This window comes from Crocuta crocuta, unplaced genomic scaffold, assembly GCF_008692635.1.
Source record: "Crocuta crocuta isolate KB4526 unplaced genomic scaffold, BGI_CrCroc_1.0 scaffold282, whole genome shotgun sequence".
NCBI lineage: Eukaryota > Metazoa > Chordata > Mammalia > Carnivora > Hyaenidae > Crocuta > Crocuta crocuta.
The window spans coordinates 4,567,109-4,592,878 of NW_027529174.1; the positions used below are offsets into that span (position 1 = coordinate 4,567,109).

General features: G+C 34.0%; 1 protein-coding gene across 1 annotated transcript in view; it reads right to left on the bottom strand.

The window, feature by feature from the left end:
* FIP1L1 (factor interacting with PAPOLA and CPSF1) overlaps positions 1–25,770 on the bottom strand; it is a 76,123-nt gene that overhangs the window by 15,333 nt on the left and 35,020 nt on the right. Inside the window, exons 10-13 of the mRNA XM_077757778.1 lie at positions 19,339–19,432; positions 17,295–17,451; positions 1,975–2,029; positions 332–387 (exon numbers count right to left, since the gene is read on the bottom strand). Coding sequence (XP_077613904.1) covers positions 332–387; positions 1,975–2,029; positions 17,295–17,451; positions 19,339–19,432 — 362 coding nt within the window. The remainder of the gene's footprint in view (positions 1–331; positions 388–1,974; positions 2,030–17,294; positions 17,452–19,338; positions 19,433–25,770) is intronic.

Genomic DNA, 25,770 nt, shown 5'->3' on the forward strand with positions numbered 1-25,770 from the left:
AAACAAGGTTAGCTAGATGACATGAAGCAACAAAAAGATTATGAATGAAGTTTGAGACAATTTGCTGACAAATCCTAAATTCTTTTAGGAAAAGGCGAGATACAAATATCCGTGCCATGTCACCATTTACTCATTTTTAAGAGTATAGTTGATAAAAAATGAAAATTCTTCGGTAAAGTAACCTAGAATGTAAGACACAGTTATTCTTTTAGTTAATATTTTTAATTGCTCTATAAGATAGTATTTTAAACCATGGAAGTATGTTTTTATTGTTTTAAAAATATCTAAATACTGGTTAAATTGAATCTGGGCAGCTAAAAGTAATACTTACCATTGCCATATGGAAAAGCACGTGCAGAACGACTATCGTAACCAGAGGAATGTCCACTGTTGAAGAAAAATGTATTTTTATGTGTTGCAAATAAATTCTAAATTTTAATAGTTTGGTGCAAATGCAAAACATCAAGGCAGAATTAGGACTTTCATTCAACTACCATCTAATGATAAAACTTAATTCTGTAATTTTATAATACAAAAACAGGCTTTTAACCTCAAAACATATTAAACCCGCTTATAAAGAAAAATAAAGCTTGCTAGTACTTTTAATGTGAATAATCCAATCAATTCAGCTTGATTCCCAAGATAAAAGAAACTCTGAAACTAACAGAGTAGTTGAGACTTTGCTAAAGTTTAATCTTAAACAAAACAAAACAAAACAAAACAAAACAAAACAAAACAGGTTTTGGGGCACCTCGGTAGCTCAGTTAGTTGGCTAAGTGTTTGTCTCTTGATTTCGGCTCAGGTCACAATCTCACGGTTCATGAGACTGAGCTTTGCAGCAGTCTCCGCATTGAGCCTGCTTTGGATTCTCTCTCTCCTTCTCTCTCTGCCCCTTCCCCACTTATATTCTCTCTCAAGTAAATAAATAAACTTAAATGAATAGGTTTTAATGATTTAGAAACTCACTCCCACAGACAGGATAAATAATACTTTTTACATTTGTTGACTGAGAAAAATATATATTTAACAAGGACTTAATGAAAGTAAATCCTTATATTCTCACAATTAAGACTTGGCTTTATCATTTCCTTTTTGAAAATTATGCATGGTTTGATGCTACTGATGTAAAATTCTCACAATTTTTCTATTAATAGAATCTGGATCACTTTTTCAGAAATACATTATTTTCATAGAATTTACTTGCTACTTAAGAGGAAATAGCAATGGCCACCATTTTTTTTTAGTAATTTCTATCTGCCATGAATTGTGCTGTTATATTCACTAGCTATTTTATTCTTTACTATCTAAACACCATTCGGTGAAAGAGGAAATGGGAGTCCCAAAGAGTAGTTATGAACCTTGCCTAGCAACACAAAACTAGGGAATTCTGAAGCCAAAATTAGAGTCAGATCTCAGATTTTCACAGCCTATGTCGTCCAACACCATACTGCCATCTATGTACACAGATAGCATCTAAATAGAGGTACAGCACTCCTAGTATAAAAAATAAGGCTACTGCCATGCAGAATGGATCCAATCTTCCTTTGTGAAGGCTCATAAGGAATAGGGAGCTTTTCTTTACTATGGTCCCTGATAAGAACTGTCCTTACTTAATAGTAAAACAGACATGCATTATTCATGATTACTAGTTATCTGTTTGTATATACCACAAAAATGACTAGAGCCAAGTTTCTACCAATCTAGGAATTTCTTTCATCAGTGTATCATAAAACAAACCAAGATATTTCCAAATGCTATCAGTTGGTTTTCTCTGTACTGTGTTGTTACAGGACTATGTATCAAACGTCTTATGCAAAAGTAACTAACACAGATCTAGACTTGTGAATTAAAAGGGAGGTACTCCTTAGTGTTTACAAAATTAAATATCTAAAAATATTACCAAGACGTGTGTATTATTTTTCTGTCAAAAGTCTACCAATGATAAAAAGTTTCACACTATCCATACTGATTTACCTTTCTATTGTTGGAATAAGAGATGGAGGTGGAGCGCCTGGCGGAGGAGGAAAACCTGAAACATTCAATCATAAGATAAAAAAAGTTAATAGAATGTACATTTAATGTCACACGTGAAACAAAGTTGCTGCGTCTCACTAAATTTCTCTGGGGACATAACGTGCTTCTCTATGTTATAATGAACAGGAAAAATGGAGCTTAAACTTACAAACAGATTTCTTGAGCAATAAAACTTAAATGAACAGTCTGGTCTAATACACAGAGCACAAACTGGGAGTCAGGACACCCGGTCTTATTTTCAGCACCACACACAGCCCATTTTGTGAGTATGAGAAAGTTCATCTCAATGCCTTACCTTATCCATATATAAAAGAGTAGTAGTGTTGCCACCAGATATGTTATACTTGAAATACTTTTGAAGAAAAGCAAATAAAATAGCATTTACCTCTTTCAAAAAATGTTTTGTTTTAGATGTATAGAAATTTCCTTAAAATTATAATTTTTAAATAAAATCTTACCAGTAAATATATAAATGCTTAAGGCTGAGTACATCCATCATAAAATAGGTTTTAAATAGCACAATCCTAAAGAACTATTTTACAAAGAAGGGTACATAATATAGTTTCTGGATTAGTTTGGAGAGAAAATAATTTGCATCTTTATATCATGAGGTCTGGATTCTCAGTAATTCATAGTACCTAAATGAAATACCACGGAATATGGCTAAAAGGGACCTTAACAGTTAATCTACTCTGCACTTTCAAGTTCAGATAGGCAATAAAGCATCCCAACAAAAGTCTTTAAGATTCTACAACTTAAGATACCAATTTCTTCCAAGTTCTAACAACCCTTGCTATTAGGAAATGTTTAAATTATGTCATTTAAATCTCTTACACTACAGCTCATATGCTGTCCTGAATGAGAACATGAAGCAATCCACTGTCATATTCTCTATCACCCTGTACAGATTTGGAAACACTTCCACTAAGCCTCCTTCTTTAGTACTCGATGTAACCATGAATCCCAGTTCCCTTAACCCTTCTCAAAGTCCATTTACATCCATTTTCAGCCCTGCTGCAAGTTGTTTCAAATTCACCATGCTCATCTTCACTGCACCCAGTTTCAGCATCTGTCACTCCTCTATTAAACATCTCAGAAGTGTGAAGTACAGCAATTAATAGGATTAAAAATCCCATCTTATACACACTTTCAACCTCCGTACTTTTTAAACTAGACACACCAATGGTTCCTTTATGACTTTTCCTGATAAGCCTTTTTCAGCCACATTGATACACAATCAGTGATTCACTATCCCACAACTACATATGTATACTATCCTATGCTACCTAAACTCCACTATTTCTGTTTATCAAGGTCATTGTGAATTCAGACCCACCCTTCCAAGCACTGTCACCTCTTCTTTTCTCTATATTCCTTGGCTTTTAATACTGAACTCAGTAAATACACCTGCTATCACATTTGCATCACATTGCAAAAAAACATTTTTAAAAAGACAACACTGACAAATATCAAAAAACCACACTTGGTCACATATAAACTATTGATCACACCATTACAACAATCAACAATTTAATGACCACACTAAGACCAACCATCTGACCAGTTGTCAATCTACCTAATTGTATGGTTCAGAACATATTTTCTCACGATACTGAGTTTATACCAGCAGGGTAAAAAAAATCAGAAACTACGAAAAAGCAAAATAAATGATCCTTCCCTTCTCTTTGTAGTTGCTTTAGTATATAAAAAATTCATTGGTCTGAAAAAACTTTTTCATAAAAATTTTATTTTATATCCTGTTTTCTTCAATAAATTGGTATGGTGAGAATTTTCTCAGAATCTCTATTTCTACAAAAAGTGGGTAAGACAGGTATAAGAAAACTAAATATCTTAATCAAAACTGGAATGAAGCAAAGGCAGAGCTGAAAATAGGACCTTGAAATCCCAATAGCCTATTCCATAGTCTAACCACATCGACGCTGTCCCTTCTGTAACTATAAGCTTGAAATTTCATGTTTATTAACAATGATGGAGAAAACATGAAAAAAGTTTTACCTGGAGGTGGTACAGTTATTGGAATACCTAAAAAACAAGTGATGAAATTTAATATAGTAACTGGATTTTATAACCTGTTATGTATTTATGCCATCACCAAAAAAATAAAAAAATAAAAAAAATAAAAACCTTTGAAATAAACCCCTCGCCTCATTTTCCTTCACTCAAAAGAAGCATTCTGTTTTCTTGCAGAGGACCAACAATTCCAGTATAACGTCCGACTTCCTGGTGAAATCCAAGTCTAACAACTTGGTATCAAGACTTCCCCCACTAGGTGTAATCACAAAGTTAGACATCAGTTTAAAAAGCACACTTGTGCATTTTTTGTGCACAAATATCAAACTCCATGAAATTAACACTAAGTTTGATAATCAACATCTGATTTTGTTATTTTATGGGGAAAATGATCAATGGAGTCTTGAATACTGTACGTAATATGAGGTAGCTATGAAGATAATGAATAGTCACTTTTGTGAAGCTTTCTGGGACCTTCAAATGTTATTGTGGATTATTTTACTACTGTTGACAGGACTGGGGAAAGGTTATTATTTCCTTTGATATGTGGGAGTAGAGAAGGGGGATACAGCCAATTCATATATATATATATATATTCATGTATATATTCGTGTATATATACACACACACACACACACACACACACACACACACACCCAGGGCACATGAAGATAAATGTGGACAATTTACTTCTATAGGAGTCACTATATACTAATCTGAGTGACTCTCATTGATATTTGCACACATTGTATACTTTAAGAAATAAACTATGTATAAATAAACATTCTCAATTTACATTGGCCAAATGTGCCCTTAAATCCTAATGTAAAACTTATGTGGCATACAAATTCTACTTTTTGTATGAAGAATAATGACACTTCTAATTAGGAAAGTAGAAAAAATTTCATAAAAAATTTTATACCATAATTTCAACAGAATGGTTTACTAAATCGTATCTTAAAAACTACATCAAAATTAGTCCAAAAGATGAGGGGGGAGTCAAATTCATTAATTAAATGCATGGGGAAAAATAATAAAAACAATCACTTTCAAATGTTTTCTTGTCAATGGAAACATCTGCTAGTAATTTAAATATTTTCTGTGCATGTTTTACCAGAGTAAGAGGTTTATTTTAAAAAAAAAAAAAAAAAAACTTNAAGCACCTGATTTAACTGTCCACACAATAAAGTATATGCTAAACAAAACCAACAAGACTGAAAAAGATATATAAAAGACATGCAAGCCATTATGTTTCTTTCGAAAATCGTTAGCCCTCCAAATGTCTAACTTCATCTACACTTCATGGCACTTCTGGTCCATCCTGAAGTTACCTTGCTGCTTCCTAAATTACTAAAAGAATCCAGCAAACAATACAAGCTAGCAGAGTCCTAAACACCATACTAAATGGGAAAAGGAAGAAAGGCAGAGCATATTAAATGTTCTTAATATCTATTATTACCTGATTTTCTTTAGAACAGTGTAAAGTCTTCTAGAGCACTGTTTAACTTCACTATGTGGCCTAGTTTTTATATTTAAATACATGATTGTTTTCTTAGGTGTACAGTAGTCCCTCTCAGCCATGCTTTCTGCAGTCTCAGTTAGCCACAGTCAACCACAGTCTGGAACAGGTGATCCTCCTTCTGACATACACTGTCAGGAGGTCAACAGTAGACTAATGCTATGTATGTCACAGTAGTACCTATGCCATTCACCTCAACTCATTTCATGACACAGGCATTTTATACATCTCACATCATCACAAGAAAGGTAAGCACAATACAATATGTTGAGAGGGAGAGGTCAAATAACCTTTATTACAGTATATTGTTATAACTGTTCTACATTATTATTGTTGCTGTTAATCTCTTATTGTGCCTAATTTATAAATTAAGCTTTATCACAGGCATGTAAAAGTGGGGAAAACCATAGTGGATATAGGGTGCGGCTACTGTATAACACAAACAATGTATGAAATTAGGCAAAAAACTCTGTAATTCTTCTAATAAACTACTTAAATGGATACATGAGCAACATGCATCACTTTGGCTAATGCTCCCTGCAACTTACTAAAATGTGAATTCATGCAAAATAACTGGAATTACTAGTGAGCCCTGTCAAAATTTAGCCTTCCAAAATATTGCTGTCAAATTTTCACAAAACATAAAGATAAAAGTTATAACCAAATTATTAATTATGCTATGAAGGTTGTTAAAATTAGTCTGCTTTTTTTCTAATGTTTGAGAGAGAGAAAGAAAGAGAGAGAGAGAGAACGAGTGAGGGAGGGGCAGCAAGAGAGGGGGACAGAGGATCCGAAGCAGGCTCTGCAAGGACATCAGCAAGCCCAATGTGGGGCTGAAACTAATGAACCGTGAGATCATGACCTGAGCCAAAATGGGACTCTCAATCAATGAGCCACTCAGGCGCCCCAAATCACAATTTGCTTTTAATTTTAATCTTACTATAGTAGTATCATAGGACAGGTTTTTTAACAATCAACTCTAAAGAATTAAGAAAAGAAAAATCATGCTATATATATAAATAGATGTCTTTGAGTCAATATCTACTCATCCCAAAGTTAGTATGAGAACCAGAAAAGGCCCTTTGTGAGACCTCTAAGATATTTCAGTGCAAATCTTTATTGATTAATGTTTACTGAACCAGAACCACAAAGTTGGTAAAACACAATATAAATCAATTCTTTGGTATTATCAGATATATTTTCAAAATGCAACTACAAAAGTTTAATATGTGAGATAATGTTGGGTCAATATAATTCTCATGTAAAAATCACTATTTAGTATTTGACTTCTGGTAACAAGAGAACAGAGGAAGGAAAGAGATAACTGGTCTCAAAACTTCCTGTCCTCGTCTTCAACACCCCCACCTTCCTGGCTACACACACACACTACCTGACCAAAAGATATCAATTGTATACAGGCAAGTATCCCGTTTTACCGTTTCCTTTATCTGTAAAATAAGTATGAAAAAAAAAATTTTATTTCCCTGGAAAGCCTTGCATAACAGTAGTAAAAGTAAGATTTCTAGTACTGTAGGCCAAAGCTTTTAGAAAACTAATATTCAAGTTATAACAGGACTGAAAAAATTAGGTTTTGAAACTTTAGTGGCCCAAAGAAATACCTGGAGAGTTTGTTAAAACACAGACTGTTGGGTCCTTCCCCTAGAATTTCTGATTCAGTAGGTCTGCAGTGTGGCCAGAGAAACTGCATTCCTGACAAGGAAATGAGGATGTTGCTGAGCAGGGACCATACTTTAAGAACTAATGAATCAGATCCCAAACTTCTCTATCGATTGCTGCTAACCAGCTCAATATTCAATACACATGAAATAAATTCCATTCCAAATGTTTGTGAAACAAACAGAACATGTGACACTTTGAAGTAAAATAATATAGCTCTATGATAGTCTATACTATCTGGTATGCTCAGAAGAAAGAGAATTGGATATAATTTTTCTTGTAATGCATAGTCTTCAAGGTAAAGCATGGGGGTGGAGGAACCTAAAATTCTATCTGGGAAGTGAAGAAACTGAGGCAAAGAAATAGAAAGGCAGCAGCCCTGCCTTTAACTATATTTTAAAAATTCGCATAAAAGTAATAGAGGCTCTGTACTCAACAACAATGAAAACTGTATGAACTCATTCTCAATGTAGCCCATCATTATTTTTCTAAGGCAGAAAACAGTTATATGCTAGAGAGCCTCTGACATGGCTTCTAATGATCCCTGCCTCCTGGTATTTATGCCTTTTTACACATTTGGTATTTATACCATTCCCTGAGTGTAGACTAGATAAATAATGACTTATTTCTACAAAAAAAGATCCAGCAAAAATGACAGGATGTCGCTTGGGTTAAAAAAGGCTAACAGTTAAAAAAGACAGTGACTTCTATTTGGCCTGTATCCTCTACTGTCTATTCGACATTCATGCTTTCATGCGCCAAGCTGCAACACAGGAGAGGAAATGAATCTTGATTTCAACAAAGAGGTGACTGATCTTGAAAGAGTACCTTCTCAGTCAAGCCTCTGAGATGACCATCTCAAAGTCTGTGGCAGACTTTGAAGCAGAGACCCAGCTAAGCTGTCCTCACATTCCTAACCCACAATAACTATTCAATAATAAATGTATGTTGTCTGAAGCCACTGCTTTCTGGAGTGAATTGCTACTCTGCAACAGCTAACCAATACATATAAACTACCTATCATTTTTATATTAAGTTCAAGTGAAAGAAAAAGGCATGGCAGAATTATCCAAATTATGCTTGCAAGTTCTCACAAACTTGTAAATTTCACTGGCACTATTATTAATAGGTAAGTTTGATCACTTTCCTTAACACTCACTGATTTCTACTTCTACGTCATCAAGTTTGTAAGTATATTCAGCACAAAGAAATTGAATACATAGAGCCAAGGTTTATAAAAATCTTTAAATATTACCTTCCACACTACATGCTTTTCTATGCATCAGTATTTTTAAGATTATATACACACATATTTTCTACTATCTAGCCTTTAAGAAACAGATGTAGAAGACCATAAAACTATCTAATAATTAAAGTAAAACAGTTCATTACAAGGTGTAAAAAAGGATGAGAGTAATGTTTTTAAAAATTTTGTTAAAAGGTGCTATGGTCACAAAACTTAAAGCAACCAAGTTATCAAGTCTACTCCATACCTAAAAGGTAACCAAGATAATTTTATGTTAATTATAAAGTGAACTATTTTACCCTTATTAGAATTACTTAATCCTCTAATTTATAAAATAATCTAAATCCTACCAAACGTAAAATCCTAATTAGACAAATAAAAATATCTCTGAATAGAAATAACAGTATTTTTACAAAGAACTTTACTTTACAAAGGAACTGGTTTCCATAAGCTGCAATGTAATCACAAAATGATTGGAAGAGTAGCACAAACAAAAGGCAAATATTAAAACATGATTAAATTCTATAAACCGTAGCAACAATATATTCAAAATGTAACTTTATAATGGGAACACCCATGAGAAAAAAAGGACATTCAAAACTCATCATTGTAAAGAAGGTTTTAATATCCATTAAGCTTACATTTAAATTAATTGTGCCAGAAATGTTCAAATAAAAAATACAGATAACTACCATTATTCTCTATTTTTAGGTTATTGAAAATATTGATAGGCTGTTGGGGATTTTCTAATATTAAAAAACTAAAGAGAAAATGAGTACAGTTCTCAAAAACTTCAAGGAATATTTTTTAAAGGTACTTCTAGAAAAATTTTTGGCAAACACCATCAGTTAATAGGCAGACTTACAGTATAAGACCAAAAATCTTACAGAACTATAAAAATTAGCCTAATAAATATTATGTTCATAAAATAACTTCTCAAAATTGCACTTTCTCAAGTAATTTGCAAATACTCATCCAGTATTGGCCAAGCTTTTGCTAAAGCAGCAGTTCTTAAAGTGTTATCTGGAGATTCCCAGGGGTCTCTACCCTTCTAAGGAATCTGCAAGGTCAAAACACACTAAGAAGTTATTTGCCATTTTCATGGTCATTCTTGTACAAGTGTCCAATAAAGTTTTCTAGAGGCTACACAGTATGTGAAACCACAAAAAAATTTTATGCAGAAACAAACAGGAGAATCCAGCTTTCTTCTGTTAAGCCACACAGTAAAAAAATATTTGCAAAACTATAAAACAAGGCGAATCTTTGCACTAGACGTTGTTTTGAAAAAAATATTTTTCATACAAATGTCTGAATGCTAATATGTAATGGATTTATTAAGAATATTTTTTTAAACTACATTTTCTCAGTTTTAATTTCTTTTTTTTTNGACTAAGCCACCCAGGCGCCCCTCTCAGTTTTAATTTCTAATACAAAAACCAGATAAACCATGCATACATAAAAGTTCTTTGGGAGACTGTATTAATTTTTTTTAGAGTATAGTCTCTGACCAAAAAGTTTAAGAGCCACTGTGCTGGAACCAGACTGCAAACAGAAAACTAATCCACAATGTAGTCCTCGGAGGCAGTTCAAAAAGACACCAGAGGTGAGCTGTCTTTCTCCCTCTCACTCTGTGTCACTGCTAACCCCAAATCAAGATGTTTAATGAATTAACACAATTTTTAAGTTCATATAATTCATGGTACTACGTGACTAGTGAGACACTAAGGTACTTGACAAAAATTTTTTGGAATAAATTTAGGAAACCCTACTAATCTGCAGAACCCTACACGTTTCTAAATCTAGATAAACAGGTAAACCTTATATCCAACTTTAAAAGCAGGGATGATTTTTCTCTGTGGTCTGAACTAGCTGGACTATAGTATTTCAGTGAAGCAAAAATCCTTCTTCAACTTAACAGAATTCTACTCCTGAGAGTTTTAATATTTACAGAACTGTAGTCACATGAGCCTTAATTCTGATTAATGTAAGCAGAAAGAAATTAAAATGAATCTGCCGTCTTTCAATAAACTCTGTTATAAAAAAATGAAGACAAAAATAGGATGACACTAAAATGAACACTTAAAAATTTAAATTAAACGTCTACCATAAAATGAAATATAGTTGGAACATAGTTTAAAAAAATAGTTTACAAACATTAATTACATTATTTTGAAAACAAAAGCCAGACACAGGACAAACACTGTATGATTTCACTTACATGAAGTACCTACAATAGACAAATTCATAGAGAAAGAAAGAAAGAGAGGCTACCAGGAGCTGGGGAAGAGGGAAGGGTTATTATCTAATGAGTACAGTTTTGTTATGAATAATGAAAAAGTTTTAGGTATAGATAGTAGTGATGTATTTAATGCCAGTGAACTGTACACTTACAAATGGTTAGATTAATAAATATTATGTATATTTTACCACAATAAAAAAGTATCAGAAAATCAACTGTACTATATAACATCAATCTTTCCAATTTTACAGTTTTTCTTCCAATAAACAAATATATTACAAGTATATAGTCAATAAACACACTTAACACAAATCAGGCAAACAGCAAAACCTCAGTTAACTAGATTTTTTAAAGAAAATCTGGTTCCTCAACCTCCCTAACTTCTTTATCCACAAATATATATGCATGCACTTCAACATGAGCAAAATACCAAAAAAAAAAAAAAAAAGGCATTTAAAAGACATGCTATTGAGGTGAATACACATAATGCCATACGTAATACAGCTTTCTTGACACAGGCCATGATTCATTTCAACACAGCTAACAAAACAGGCTTTCAAGCAAACTGCCCACTGGTTCTATTTTCTAGCTATTGCTTAAACACCTGAAGCCCCAGTTTCTTCTTCTGTAAAACTAGAATAATATCTACTTCAGGTGTTGTCAAGAATCATCTATGTTGAGTTAATACATGAAATGTTGCTCAGAACAGTGCCCAAAATAGTAAGAAACATTAGCTATTATTAGCTGTTGCAAGTAACCCTTAAACAACACAGGTTTGAACTGCACAGGTCCCCTTACATGTGGACTTTTTATAGTACAGACCTATAAATTCCCCATTTTCTCTTCTTTATGATATTAATTAACACTGTTTTCTCTACATAATACATGTAAGATAAAAATATGTGTTGACTGTTTATGAGTAAGGCTTCCAGTGAACAATGGGCTATCAGTAGAAGTTTCCGGGGAGTCAAGTTATATGCAGATTTTTGAATGCTTGGGGAGTTGGAGTAGCTAACCCTGGTATTGTTCAAGGGTCAAATTAATTTCTACTATTACTCAGTGAGAGCATGAAGCTGCACAAATGCATTTCTGAAAAATTTAACACAATAGAAAGTAGTAGGTGGTTCAGTCAAAACAAAAGACTTTCTTAAAATTAAAGATGTTGAATAATCAGTGTTTTCAAGCTACTGTTAGTATGGTAGCAGGAAACCACATTAAATATGTTTTCATGCAAAAAAGCTAGTCCAAATTTCATGACATCCATTTAGGACCAGAAATCCTTTACATATTTACTGCACTCTCCAATACAAAACCTCCACTGTTCATACAAATCAACTGTGGCAAATATTTTATTCTGTTACTAACAAGGTTTCCTATGTGTTTGTTGATATGTGTTTCAGGGGGTGGGAGGCAATACACCTCTCCTTGTCTGCTATTGGACAGTAAAAGTCCCCTGAATGCATGCAATCTCTATCACCTTATTATGCAATGAGTTATGCTTAGAAACTTCCAAGAACTGACCATAATTTTTGTCTTCAAACCAAGGGATTTCTGAGAGTGAATAGTCATAGTTATACTGGAATAAAAGGTGTAAAGACCCATTCCAGGCAAATCTGAATGTATAGTCACTGTACTTAAGAAAAAATCAGCACCTGAAAAATAAATGATTAATATATTTGTCCCATCATATATAGGCCTATAGTCTTTAAAACTTCTGCATTTCAAAACAAATGTAACAAAGAAAACATTAAAATACGTTTAAATTTTCAAGGGATTTTTTTCCCCTTTCTTCCTTCAGTATTTCCCTAGAAAACCCAAGGTTTCTCTAAGAAAAATGGAGTAATTTTTAAGGCAAACTTATAAAAAGACTCCTGACCCACAGCTTTCTTTCATTAGCTGCTTTTCTTAAGGTGATCTAAATTATAGTGAACTCTATAGAATGTATTGTAATCATGTGGTTCTGTGCTAAATGGTAACGGACAATGTGGCTTTAATCAAGGCCTAGATTCATTTGGTATACATCTATGTAGCCATACTGTTATTGAAAGCTAGAACCCACTCTAATTGAGAAGTATCTAACTGTATAGACTATCAATCTGAAAATCTCTCTGGTGTTATGGATACATAAGCATGTTAACTCAATCAGCTATCTTATTTAGGGAATGTCAAGCATACAAAAGACCTTTGTGATTAGCACTGTTGGGAACATAGCTGGAAATATGAACTATGTTCTCTCTCAACAGCTCATTAGCTGGTAAAATTAAGGAGTAATTCAGATAGTCCCAATTTACAAATATTAGGTTTTAGTATGAATTACTATTGTCCAGCCAGCAGCAAATACACCACAGTTAGGTACAGCTTTAACCAGCGTCAGAATTCATCTGATTTAGTATTCTTAAATGCTGACAGGACAGCATGGAAATTCTAAGAATAAGTAATCAAAGGAAATCCAGACAGGTACTTAAAATATGGAAAGCATGTAGCTGAAAATTAACTTTACAGGCATATTTCATTTTATTGCACCCACTTTATAACACTGTCTGTAGTTACCGTGTTTATGTTTTTAACAAACTGAAGGTTTGTGGCAACACTTCATCAGCAAGTCTACTAGAGTCCTTTCCCAATAGTGTTTGCACATTTTGTCTTTGCGTCACATTTAAGGTAACTGTAGCAGTATTTAAAGCTTTCCATTATTTTATTTGTTATGGCCATTTGTGATCAATGATCTTTTGATGTTAGTGTTTTAAGTGTTTTGGGGGCCACAAACTGCAATCATATATAAGATGGAGCACTTAATCGATAAATGATGTGTTATGATTATCTCTCTCCTTCTGCCCTGAGACACAACAATAATGAAATTAGGCCAGTTAATAGCTCTATAATGGCCTTGAAGTGTTCAAGTGAAAGGAAGAGTCACAGGCCTCTCACTTTAAATCAAAAGCTAGAAATGATTAAGCTTAGTGAGGAAGGCATGCCAAAAGTTGATAGGCCTCTTGTGCCAAACAGTCAAGTTGTAAATGCAAAGGAAAAGTTCCTGAAGGAACTTAAAAGTGCTACTCCAGTGAACACACAACTGATAAGAAAACAAAATAGCCTTACTGCCAATACGAAGAAAGTCTGAGTGGTCTGGATAGAAGATCAAACCACCCACAACATTCCCTTAAGCCAAAGGCTAATCCAGGGCAAGGCTCTTAATAACTCTCCTCAACTCTATGAAGGCTGAAAGAGGTAAGAAAGCTGCAGGAAAAAAAGGCTGAAGCTATCACAGGTTGATTCATGAGGTTTAAGGAAAAATTGCGAGGTGAGGCAGCAAGTGCTGATGTAGAAGCTGCAGCAAACTACCCAGAGGTCTAGCTCAGATAATCCATAAAGGTGGCTACACTAAACAACAGATTTTCAATGTAGACGAAACAGCCTCCTATTAGAAGATGCCATGTGGGACTTTCGAGCTGAAGAAAAGTCAAGTCCTGGCTTCAAAGTGTCAAAGGACAGGCTGACTCTCTTCTTGAAGTTAAGGGCCAATGCAGCTGGTGACTTCAAGCTGACGCTAATGCTCATTTACCATTCCGAAAGTCCTAGCACCCTCACAAATTCTGCTAAATCCACTCTGCCTGTGCTCTGCCCTATAAGTGGAACAACAAAGCCTGGGTGACAGCACATCTGCTGACAATATGGTTTACTGAATATTTTAACCCCACTGTTGAGACTACTGCTCAGAAAAAAGATTCCTTTCAAAATATTACTGCCCATCGACAATGTATCTGGTCACCCAAGAGCTCTTGGTGGAGATGTACAAGGAGATTAACGTTTTCATGCCCCAGGACAAAATGGCCATTCTGCAGCCCATGGCTCAAGGACTCATTCTGGCTTTCAAGTCTCATTACTGAAGAAACACATTTCATAAGGCTGTAGTTGTCAGAAACAAGTGATTCCAGCTGTCTGACAGATCTGGGCAAAGTGAACTGAAAATATTCTGGCAAGGATTCATGATTCGAGATGCCATTAAAAACATTCATCCATGATTCATGGGCAGAGGTCCAAATATCAGCACCAACAGGAGTTTGGAAGAAGTTGATTCCAACCCTGACAGATGACCGTCAGGGGTTCAGGACTTCCGTGAAGGAAGTCACTGCAGATGTGGTGGAAATGACAAGAGACCGAGACTGAGAAGTGGGGCCTGATGATGTGACAGAATTGTTACAATCTCAGGACAAAATCTGAACAGAGGAGGGGCTGCTTCTCATGGATGAGCACAGAAAGTGGTTTCCTGAGGTGGAATCTAACTCCTGGGGAAGATGCTGTGAAGACTGTTGAAATGACACGAAGGACTTAGAATTTAGAATATTATATAAACTTAGCTGATAAAGCAGCAGCAGCATTTGAAAGGATTGACTCCAATTTTCAAAGTTCTACTTTAGCTAAGATGCTATTAAACAGCATCATGTGCGACAGAGAAATCGCTTGTGAAAGGAGGAGTTTGTGGATGGGGCAAACTTCATTGCTGTTTTATTATAAGGAATTTCCACAACCACCTCAACCTTCAGCCGTCACCACCCTGGTGAGTCAGCAGCCTTCAACATCAAAAGACCCCAGGACCAGCAAAAATATTATACTCACTTAAAGCTCAAATGATGATAAGCATTTTTTAGCAATAAAGTACTTTTTAATTAAGGTATGTACATTGATTTTTAGACATAATGCTATTATTGCACACCTAATAGCATATAGCATAGTATAAACATTAACTTTCATATGCAGCAAGAGCCCTCCCCAAGACATAATTTGATCATTTTATTGCAGTGGTATTAGAACTGTAATATCTCCGAGGTAAGCCTGTAAATAAATAACTTAAACAATAAAAAATAATCAGTGTTATTCTACGGTAAAATGCCATACATAATTTAAATATAATTAAAAGATATTAATCCTATAAACAAAGCAACATTTTGCCAGCTCCTACAGAGCTTCTAAATATTCTTATATCAATAAAGTTATTTATTTTCTCACCATTTTTCATACCACTTACTCTCTCCCAATAGCTAGTGTTGGCTATATAAACCGTTAACAACCTGGGGATATACTGTGTTAGCTTAGTAATAAAAAGAAATTTTTTCAATCACCTTTATACCTAGTAAAATTAAAATAAGATTATCAAGTAAGATAGCATAAGGACTATTAACATGTATGCTAATTATAATGTCATTAAATCAATTATGTTTGGAATTAATTATTTCTACATTTTATCTTTTTAAGTAGACAAAGAACTCCTCTATGCATCACTATATCCTCATTCCTTTCCCTTTCCCTTTAGTTAATTCTCACCATATTAAGGACCTAAGAATCCTGGGTCCAATCACAACTTCTGAATGGTTTATGCTCCAAAACAAGAAATTTGTTGAACTTTAGAAATAACGTTGTATGGAGTAAGCGCTTCCAACCTATCCAGTCTTCTCTTTCCTCTATTTTTGAGAAACAGAATCTCTAAATCCAGACGTTTTTCATAATCATTTTCTTATCCTTTTTGAAGACAGAAGCCACAATGGAAGGGAATCAAAGTTGTTGTGGCTGTAGGGCCCATTAAACAGTTGATATTTAGAGACCAAAAATGAATACTATAGGGAAGGACTACTCAGATCATTTCATGTGCCTTGGTACTCTGATCACAACTGTTACCTTAAAACAAGTACAGCTCTCTGGAATTGCAAAGTGACTGAGTGGATGTGGCTCTTTAGTATAAATTGATACTAACTTATTTATAAATTTAACCTATCTCACACATGTAGTTATAATTAGGAGCAGAGCTAGTTTTTATCATTTACTTCCGGCATTCTCCCTAGGAAGAAAGTAATTATTATCTCAATCAATCTTGATGTTTCATTCAAAACGGATTAAGGGGAATAAGTACTGGAAGCTTAATGGAAATAAAATAACAAAGGCCACTAGATGCAAGGTTGAAAATATAAAATTTGGGAATTACTTATGAATTTTTTCTATTGCCACCAATAAAATAATCAAAAGTGGCTCAAAATATGATAAAACTTTAATTTTCTGACTTTTTAAAAGAAGTAAATACCAGGTACCTGGCACCCAGGAGCTGTCTACTAAAAGGAATTCAGGATTCAAAAAATGACCAGACTGAGATTTTCACTTCAATTTTACAGGATATATTTTTTTGAACCTACCCTAATTCTGAAAGTATTTTTAACACTTTTCAAAACAAACTAACATGGTTTACAATTTAACACGGATTTATATGTATACAATTAGCAATTTTAGTGATCACTATTACACCTTAGATCCCAATTTTTGTATCTGTCCAATCTTCTCTATTAGTATATTCTCTTTGCTGTGCTGAAATAGCACAAATAGATCTGTTTTCACTGTGAATCTATTGAAGATTTAACATGTTTCCTATCAATTATAATGCATTGCAATCAATNATGAAAATATTATATTATTTTATATTTATATTTTAATTATTAGAATTCAAAATAAAAGAAACACTCATGGTTATTCTTTCAAAATCAAATGTCTTATTTACTATTTACCTGGTGGTGGAATCAGAGGTGGAGCAGTACTGACAGTTGGAGGAGGTGGAAGAAATGGAGGAGGTGGAAGGTGGGTGGGAGGAGCTCCTGGAGGGAAAAACGGAGGTGGTTTGCTAAAATTGTTGTCTACTTCAGTAGCAGATCTTTCAGAAAGGACCTAAAATTAAAGCACAGTTAATTTTAAAAATGTATCTAAGATAAAAATTCAGTCAATTCATTTTATTTAAGAAACAAAGTAAAAAGTTTATTCACATACACATACTTTGGGGAGGTGGAGGTAAATTTTCCACATCTGTGATATATGTGTATATATACATATGTGAGTATATACTCACTCATACTTTTTAAGATATTCACATAAAGTCTAGGAAAAAAATGACTGAATCATTACCCAAAAAACTTAGTAAGAATAAAAACATTCTGCGGCGCCTGGGGGGCTCAGTCGGTTAAACGTCCAGCTATGGCTGAGGTCATGATCTCACAGTTCACGAGGTTGAGCCCTGTATCTGGCTCTGTGCTAACAGCTCAGAGCCTGGAGCCTGCTTCAGATTCTGTGTCTCCCTCTCTCTCTCTGCCCCTCACACTCTCTTCTCTCTCTCAAAAATAATCATTAAATAAAAAAAAAAAAAATTAAAGAATAAAAACATTCTCAGCAGAGTATTTATAAATTAAGTTCTTTATAAATATAATGTAATGAGTATTATCTTTGTTACCAACCACGTTACAGTATTCACCTTAAGGCAATGTAATCATTAGTCACAGAGAGCATTAAGAAATTAACATGGTAACAGAAACAGATCTTCATTGCATCATGGCCTATCATCAGGTTGCATGCATTAACAGGGTACAAGTAATAGGCAGCCAGATGTATAAATAACTATTTCATGTGAGCCTTGTAAATTTAAGAACAAAGGTTTATATTTGAAAAGTAGAAGTGTTTACAAGATGCTGATCTGTATAAACAGGTAAGGGACAGGCAGCAAACCTACAGGAGTGACATGCAGAAATCTGGATTTTTGTCAAGCCTCCTTGAGGGATTCCATTGTGCAAACACATTTAAGAAAACAGCAGAAACAGACAACATAATGTTGTACATTTAATTTATATTTCTAAAAATGCTTGCTGGCTGAAGAGTATCATTTAAATATATAATCCCTCTTTATTAACTTCATTTAAGTACAGCAATTTTTGTATCACTTACGCTGATAAGCTATTTTTTAAAGTAGGGAAGAGAAGAAATTCAGGCATTTTAATGGTGGCAAAAAGCAAAGAAAACGATTTTCCAGCTTAGAAACAATTTACCCTCAAACATGCTAAAAAGAAGATTTATTAAAAGTAACGAGGATCAGAACACTTTGACATTTTTTAAAGTATTCAGAAAAAGAAAATAAATAATTTTTAAAAAGGTATGGTCAAGCTAAAAGCTGAAAACCTGTTACTAAAGTTCTACCTTTAATCATCCAAGTTGCTAATAACTCATCTCCTTTCATTATTTCACTTGAAAACAAAATCTACTTCCTCAAAAAATGTCACATTAAATAAGTTATGGTATGTCCATACAATGAAATCATAAAGAAAACTTAAATATTTTTAAGAATATGGAAAAATGTAAATAATTTTTAAAAAGGATACACAAAAAAGAATCATAATAGTATATCCTAATCTTGTTTGGTGACAAAGAGAGGTACACCAGAGTGTTAAGAGTGGCTGTCTTTAGATACCAGAATTATTGGTAGCTTTATTTTCTTCTTTAAACGTTTCCAATATTTTCTTTTTTAGTCCAATTAATGTACATATTATGCTGACAGCAAAAAATAAATAAAACAGAAAGCTTGCTAAAAAAGATCTAAAGATAATAATTTCTAAACAGAATAACTTTTATAATAAAAATGATTAATTCCATATTTTAAATCTAAAATATCTAACATATACATACATATATATATATATAGCATAGCCCTATAAATGTGTATTGAGTAAATTAAATTAGAACATGGATATAATCCTTCAGTTTAAAAATTAATTAATTTTTAAAATACGAAACCTGTATGTTGCTGTTTTCATTTGCCCGTCGCCTTCCTTCTACTCGGCTAATTGTTATAGTCTGACCAATAACATCAATTGCCCCAGGTAATCTCCTGTAACATAGAAATTGAGTAGATTCAGTTTCACCTAAATAGATATTTGAAAAATAACACAAATATTAAGTGAGAAATAAAATCTAAAACCTTTTGCAATGTATTTTAAAATAAAATCAGATCAGTGTATACATTGGAAAAAAAAAACTAAGTTAGTTAGATCACACTATTTTGTACTGTCATAAATACTAAGTTTTATTAGTAAGCTGGAACCAATATCCCCGATGACCATCATGTTAAATTCACAGATTTTCTTTTAAATTTACTTTTTAATAGTCTCCAACTGAATTTATCTTTGTGGAACTGAATCAGGTAGCAAATGCTAAACAAATGGAAATAAAATTTTGGCCACTGCAACTGTAACGTCTATCATAATTCTATTACAGAAACTTAAAAATTCCCCCAAAAGACTTGAAATAATGCTCATTTTGATACACACTGTACTTTCCTTAGTGATTTATTCCAAGCATTAGAAAGCATAAAATGGGATCCACTTTTCCATTTTTGATAATTTGCCTTAAATAGAAAAAATAAATACCTACTCCACCTCCAGTTGTATTTATAATCCACTAAAGTTTAAAAGTCTACCAGAAAATGATGCTGCAAATTTATTTAGGAAAAGCAAGTTAAATTTTAAGAATGTTAAAAGCCATTTAGTTAATTAACTAAAAGCCATTTAGTTAATAGGTAAGAATTTTATGAAAGTATATATGCTTAACAAGTTACAGAGGTCACTTGTAGGAAGAGGCAATGAAAAACGGATACAAATTAAATGCACTCTACTTTAGTTCTGAACAATTCTGCCTTTAAAACTTTATAGAAGTAAAACAACCAAACAAAGTACCATGGATCTTTCCACAGTCACAACAGTTAGGTTCCTAAAATGACTAAGCAGCTACCATTTGCTGAATGTTTACACATCATACCTAAACCTCACAGTGCGTCTTCACTTACTGAATTACTGTATGCTTGTTAGAGATGTTAAAGCCAGGGCCCATAGTGAGATCACTGGCATCAGTAATAACTAAATGGGAAAACTCAACTTTCAAATCTGAGTCTTTCTGACTCCAAAGCCTACATACAGACAGCTTCCCTTGAGCCATACTGCCTTCTGGCAAGATAACTGGCTTTTGAGACATTTAAAGACTTCTGAAAACCAAAATTGGTGAAAGTTTGCCTCAAGTGAATCTGGAGAAGTCCTATAATTTTATGCTCACAAAAACAAAGAGAACCCCATAAAAAGTATATAATGGCATTTGAAATGGCTTCAACTACCTAAGTCAGCTCCTACTTAGTCATCTTGCCCACTTCAGATTTCTATTCTATATAATTCTAGTATAATTTTTTAAAAGTTCAAGGTTTTCTGATTTCATGCCCAAGTCACTGACTTCCCAGATTTCCTCATGATCTCAAGGAGCGAAAGGATTTTCTTTACTTGTACCCTTCAAAATAGCTGGAAACTATCCTAACATTCACACATTAGAAAAAATCCAAGTATCTCAGACATAAAACAAGTATCACTCCAACTTTTTTTCTAAAACTTAATTACAAAGCTATGACCACTATAACTTCATAACAAAACAGATGTCATTAGCCCTCTAATATCTACACATATCTCAGATTCCAACATCCCAAGAGATATAGGTGCCAGAATTTCCCTTCACCATTTATTGCTACCAAGACTTCACTGTAAAAATCTTTACCTCTACTATTTCCTTTTCCACTCTTTTCTATTCCCGATTGCTGGACTCTCCCTTCTCCCTTTTAAAACTTATTCCAGCTGAAGAGCAAATCCTCACATATTTGTTTGGATTTTCAATTTCTCCAAATTGTTGAAGCAGCAAAACTTAAATCTAGATCCTAACACTCTAATGTCTTTCTATATACCATGGATTTCTGAAGACTTCTGCTTTCAAAAATTCTGGGACACAGGAGAGTACTCATTTCTTAAAGTTTATCTTAAATATGGTCAGTCTAACTTTCCAGCTTTAAGTGAATTACTGAAGATTCAAAATGGTGAATACTAAGTTCCTAAAAACACACATGGAAAATTAACCTTAAAAAAATGTACATCACTAAAGGAAATCCAGAAAACCGCAATTTCTTACACATTGTTTCTACAAGAACACCTCTTTGCCTAGGCATTTTTACCACACAGACTGATATATCTTAGTCAGAAATGTGAAGTTTACCATTTCATTCAGAAATATTTTGTGACAGATACATAAGCATACACCAAAGTAACAAAAAGCACATATTTAACAGAAATGATTAACTATCCACTGTTATTCTGAAAATTTTTTATGAACCACTTTTATTTCGATGCATAAGAAGATTTAGTAGAACTTCACTTGAGGATCTACTGTAACTTGAGTTTCCCCATAGCACAAATTAAAAAAAATTTTTTTTAATATAATTTATTGTCAAATTGGCTAACATACAATGTATACACAGTGTGCTCTTGGTTTTGGGGGTAGATTCTCATGGTTCATCACTTACATACAACACCCAGTGCCCATTCCAACAAGTGCCCTCCTCAAACAATGCCCATCATCCATTTTCCCTACTTCCCCAACCACCATCCATCTTCAGATTGTTCTCTGTATTTAAGAGTCTCTTGTGGTTTCCCTCCCTCCCTCTCTGTTTGTAACTATTTTTTCCCCTTCCTTTCCCCCATGGTATTGTTAAGTTTTCTCAAGTTCTACATATGAGTGAAAACATGGTATCTGTCCTATTTCCCTTAGCATAATACCTTCCAGTTCCATCCACGTTGCTGCAAATGGCATGATTTCATTCTTTCTCATTCCCAAGCAGTATTCCATTGTATATATAAAACCACATCTTCTTTATCCATTCATCAATTGATGAACATTTAGGCTCTTTCCATAATTTGGCTATTGTTGAAAGTGCTGCTTCCACACAGCACAAGCTTAACTGGGCTTATGCATTTGTTCAATAAGGCAGATAGCTAATACAGCTACCAAGATTCTCTTCTCTGTGCTGAGCTAAATCATATAGCTAAAGAGAGACAGAAACTAACTATGATGGACCTCTGAAGTTTCATTAATCTACAAGCTTAATACAGACAGTGGATGTTCACAAGAGCCTCTGCCTTTCATGAATATGAAAATATCTCTGAAATTATAATAGAATTAAATTAAAATTAAAATGGCCTGTTTTGATGATTCCGATATAGGCTGCTTACAAAGATAAAACAAAAATTTTTAGTGACAGAATTCGGGCCAAGGGAAGACAAAGAATTAATTATTAATCTTTTGTCACAAATGTATCTCTGAGCCTTTCATTTTTTAACAGCCAAAGGACATTATTAATAACAAGTCTTTAATGTAACATAAAAACAAAGCATTGACTCTGAAGACTGCTTTTCCCGGTGACAACAGCACCACCTACAATGTACTAGGAAGCACTGTTCTCAGCACTTTAGATGCATTTACTCTTCACAATAACCCTATAAAGTAGCAATTATTATTATTATTCCCACTTTACAGAATCTTGAGAAAGACATTTTTCCTCTGAGTCCACATTAACAGAAAGTAGGATAGAGTACAGTTTTCAAAATTTTTGACCCCAAAGTATATTAAAGAAACACATTTGGCACAATAATCCAGTACACATATAAAAAACTAAAAGCTTCATGAAATACTTACACTTATCAAAAAGGAAAGAGTAATGTTAAAATCAAATATGATTTATTAGTATTAAATATCACACACAAAAAAACAAACAATACCAAGCCCATGAATACTCTTTGGTGGTTGAGACCACCAAATTGATTTCACACCCCACTAATGGGCTACAATCATGCTGTGAGAAACGCTGAAATAGGGATAAAGTCTCCAATATAACTACAATGAAAATATAGGGAATTTCACAGAACTGTTTCTCAAAACATTCCTCAATACTGGGTGAAGTATAACAATGCACAATCCAATAAAAGCAATTCAATCAGGTGAAGCAAAATCCTGTGGTCTGAGTACATAGCCTTTAGCCTTTCACATGCAGGCTTTATCTAAAGACTTAACTGTACTTTTGAGCAAGAGACCTTAACTAGCAAACATGGGCTCCTGAGGGACCAAGAGGTTCCTGAACTTAAATATATGCATGTGTACAAATGTATTTTTCAGGCAAGCATACACAGTTTGCAGGAAATTTTCAAAGGGAAAACAGCTGTGAAGTACAGAACCACTATTCTAAAAGAATGAATGAATCATATCCTTGAAGAAATCTTTGAGTGTTGCTTTCTCACAACAGGACTTCTAATAACCGAGCAGCAAGAATTCAAGGATACATTCTCTAGGAAAAAACCTAGGTGTGACAATTCCATATTCCCAAGTTAAGACAGATGCACTAGTATCATTATCTAACTCAGCTCATATTTCTAAATAGATGGCTCTAACAATTCTGCATGGAAGGTGGTATAACTTTTTTTTTGAAAAAAAATTTTTTTTTCAGTTTATTTACTTTGAGAGAGCGCGCGCTAATGCACGAGTGCAAGGGAGGGGCAGAGAGAGAAGGAGAGAAAGAATCCCAAGCAGACTCTGCACTGCCAGCAGAGAGCCTGATGTGGGGGTCAAACTCAGAAACCATGAGATCATGACCTGAGCCAAAACCAAGAGTTGGACACGTAGCAACTGAGCCAGCCAGGTGCCCTGGTATAACATCTTTTAAGCTACTTTAGGAAAGGAAAGTGTTGAAAGACATGAGTAATAAATTTAGCCATGTAGGAAGGGAAGGGAGGACATTTTAAATGAAGGGAAGAACATAAGAGAAAGTATATGAGGAAAATAACATTTGTGGATTCCAATTTCCAATTTGACAAATAATACTATCTACCAATCTATATGCAACAGAAGAAGCATAATATACCTTTGATACTGGTTACCAACAAAAAGACTTTCAAAGAGGCAAAAAAGAAAAAAATTTAAATGAGGCTCACACAAAAGAAAGTTCTATAAGGTTGTTAAAATGCTATGCAAATGTTAGTTCCCATCAAATCTAAATCTATCATTTTACCTCAAATTCCAAGGTGGTCACTAAACATTTGATTTTAATCTATATGCCAAGCCAGAATCCTGTCTCTCAATGGTTCTCAATGTTTCCTAGACATCAGAATCACCTGGGAGATTTTTTTGAAAAAATTGTTTTTAATGTTTGTTTATTTTTGAGAGAGGGAGAGACACAGAGCATGAGTGGGGGAGAGGCAGAGAGAGAGGGAGACACAGAATCTGAAGCAGGCTACAGGTTCTTAGCTGTCAGTACAGAGCCCAGTGCAGGGCTTGAACCAACAAACCGCAAAATCATGACCTGAGCCGAAGTCAGATGCTTAACTGAGGGAGCCACCCAGGCGCCCCTGGGAGCTTTTAAAAATCCCAATGCCCAGAGTACACACCAGACAATCTAATTTCATCTAATTATGGCTGAAGCATCCATAATTTTTTGACGCTCCCCAGGTAATTCCAACACACAGCCAAAGTTGAGGACTACAACTAAAGATATGCCCAAGGAATACACTTACGTTGTATTCTCTTCTAGAAAGAATTTAAAGTAGTTGATAAAAATTAGTAATTAACTCCTTATTACTCAATAAAGTCATACTTACCAAGGCCTGATAATTAAGGTAAAGCTATCATTTGCTGCATATATATTTTTATACTGATATTATGAGTTTTATGGACTCACACAGTACTACTTCAATACTTTCTTTTAACCTTCACAAGCACAAGAATAATCTTCTCTATAGCATATACACACCTTATGAAGAAAACGTAATCTATCTTTCAAGTGAAGATTAATCAAAAGTCTGTGTTGAAAAATAATATATGTTCAAGATAAATCAAGATAAAATATGTTCTGATAAAATAAAAAAATTTAACATTGTTTTCAGAGCACATAATTTATTGTCTAATAGGACTGCAGTTAAAGAGACCACAGTGGAACAGAGATGCAAAGGGAACTAACACTTATTGGGTGCCCCGCAGCAGGCTCTTCCGCAAGCTCAGAAGCCGTTTACTCCACAAATACTTAGTGTTAAGTCCAATTCGTTTCATTTTCACAGCTGTGGAAAAAGGCTCTTTTGTGAAGTAAAGTGCCGCACAAAGATCCAGGCTCGGGTACGACTGACTCCAAATTCTACTTCTTCTACAAAGTGTGTTCCATGCTAATTTTCTGGGGCCTGAATTCGTAAAATGTTGTTACTTTTAAGCTGTCTTAAAAACAAAAGCCTTGAATGCTTTGACTCAGTACAGCACATAAATATGTTTATTAAGGAAGCCAAATTTACCCACTTTTGGGCAGAGCTTGAAATAAAAATTCACCTG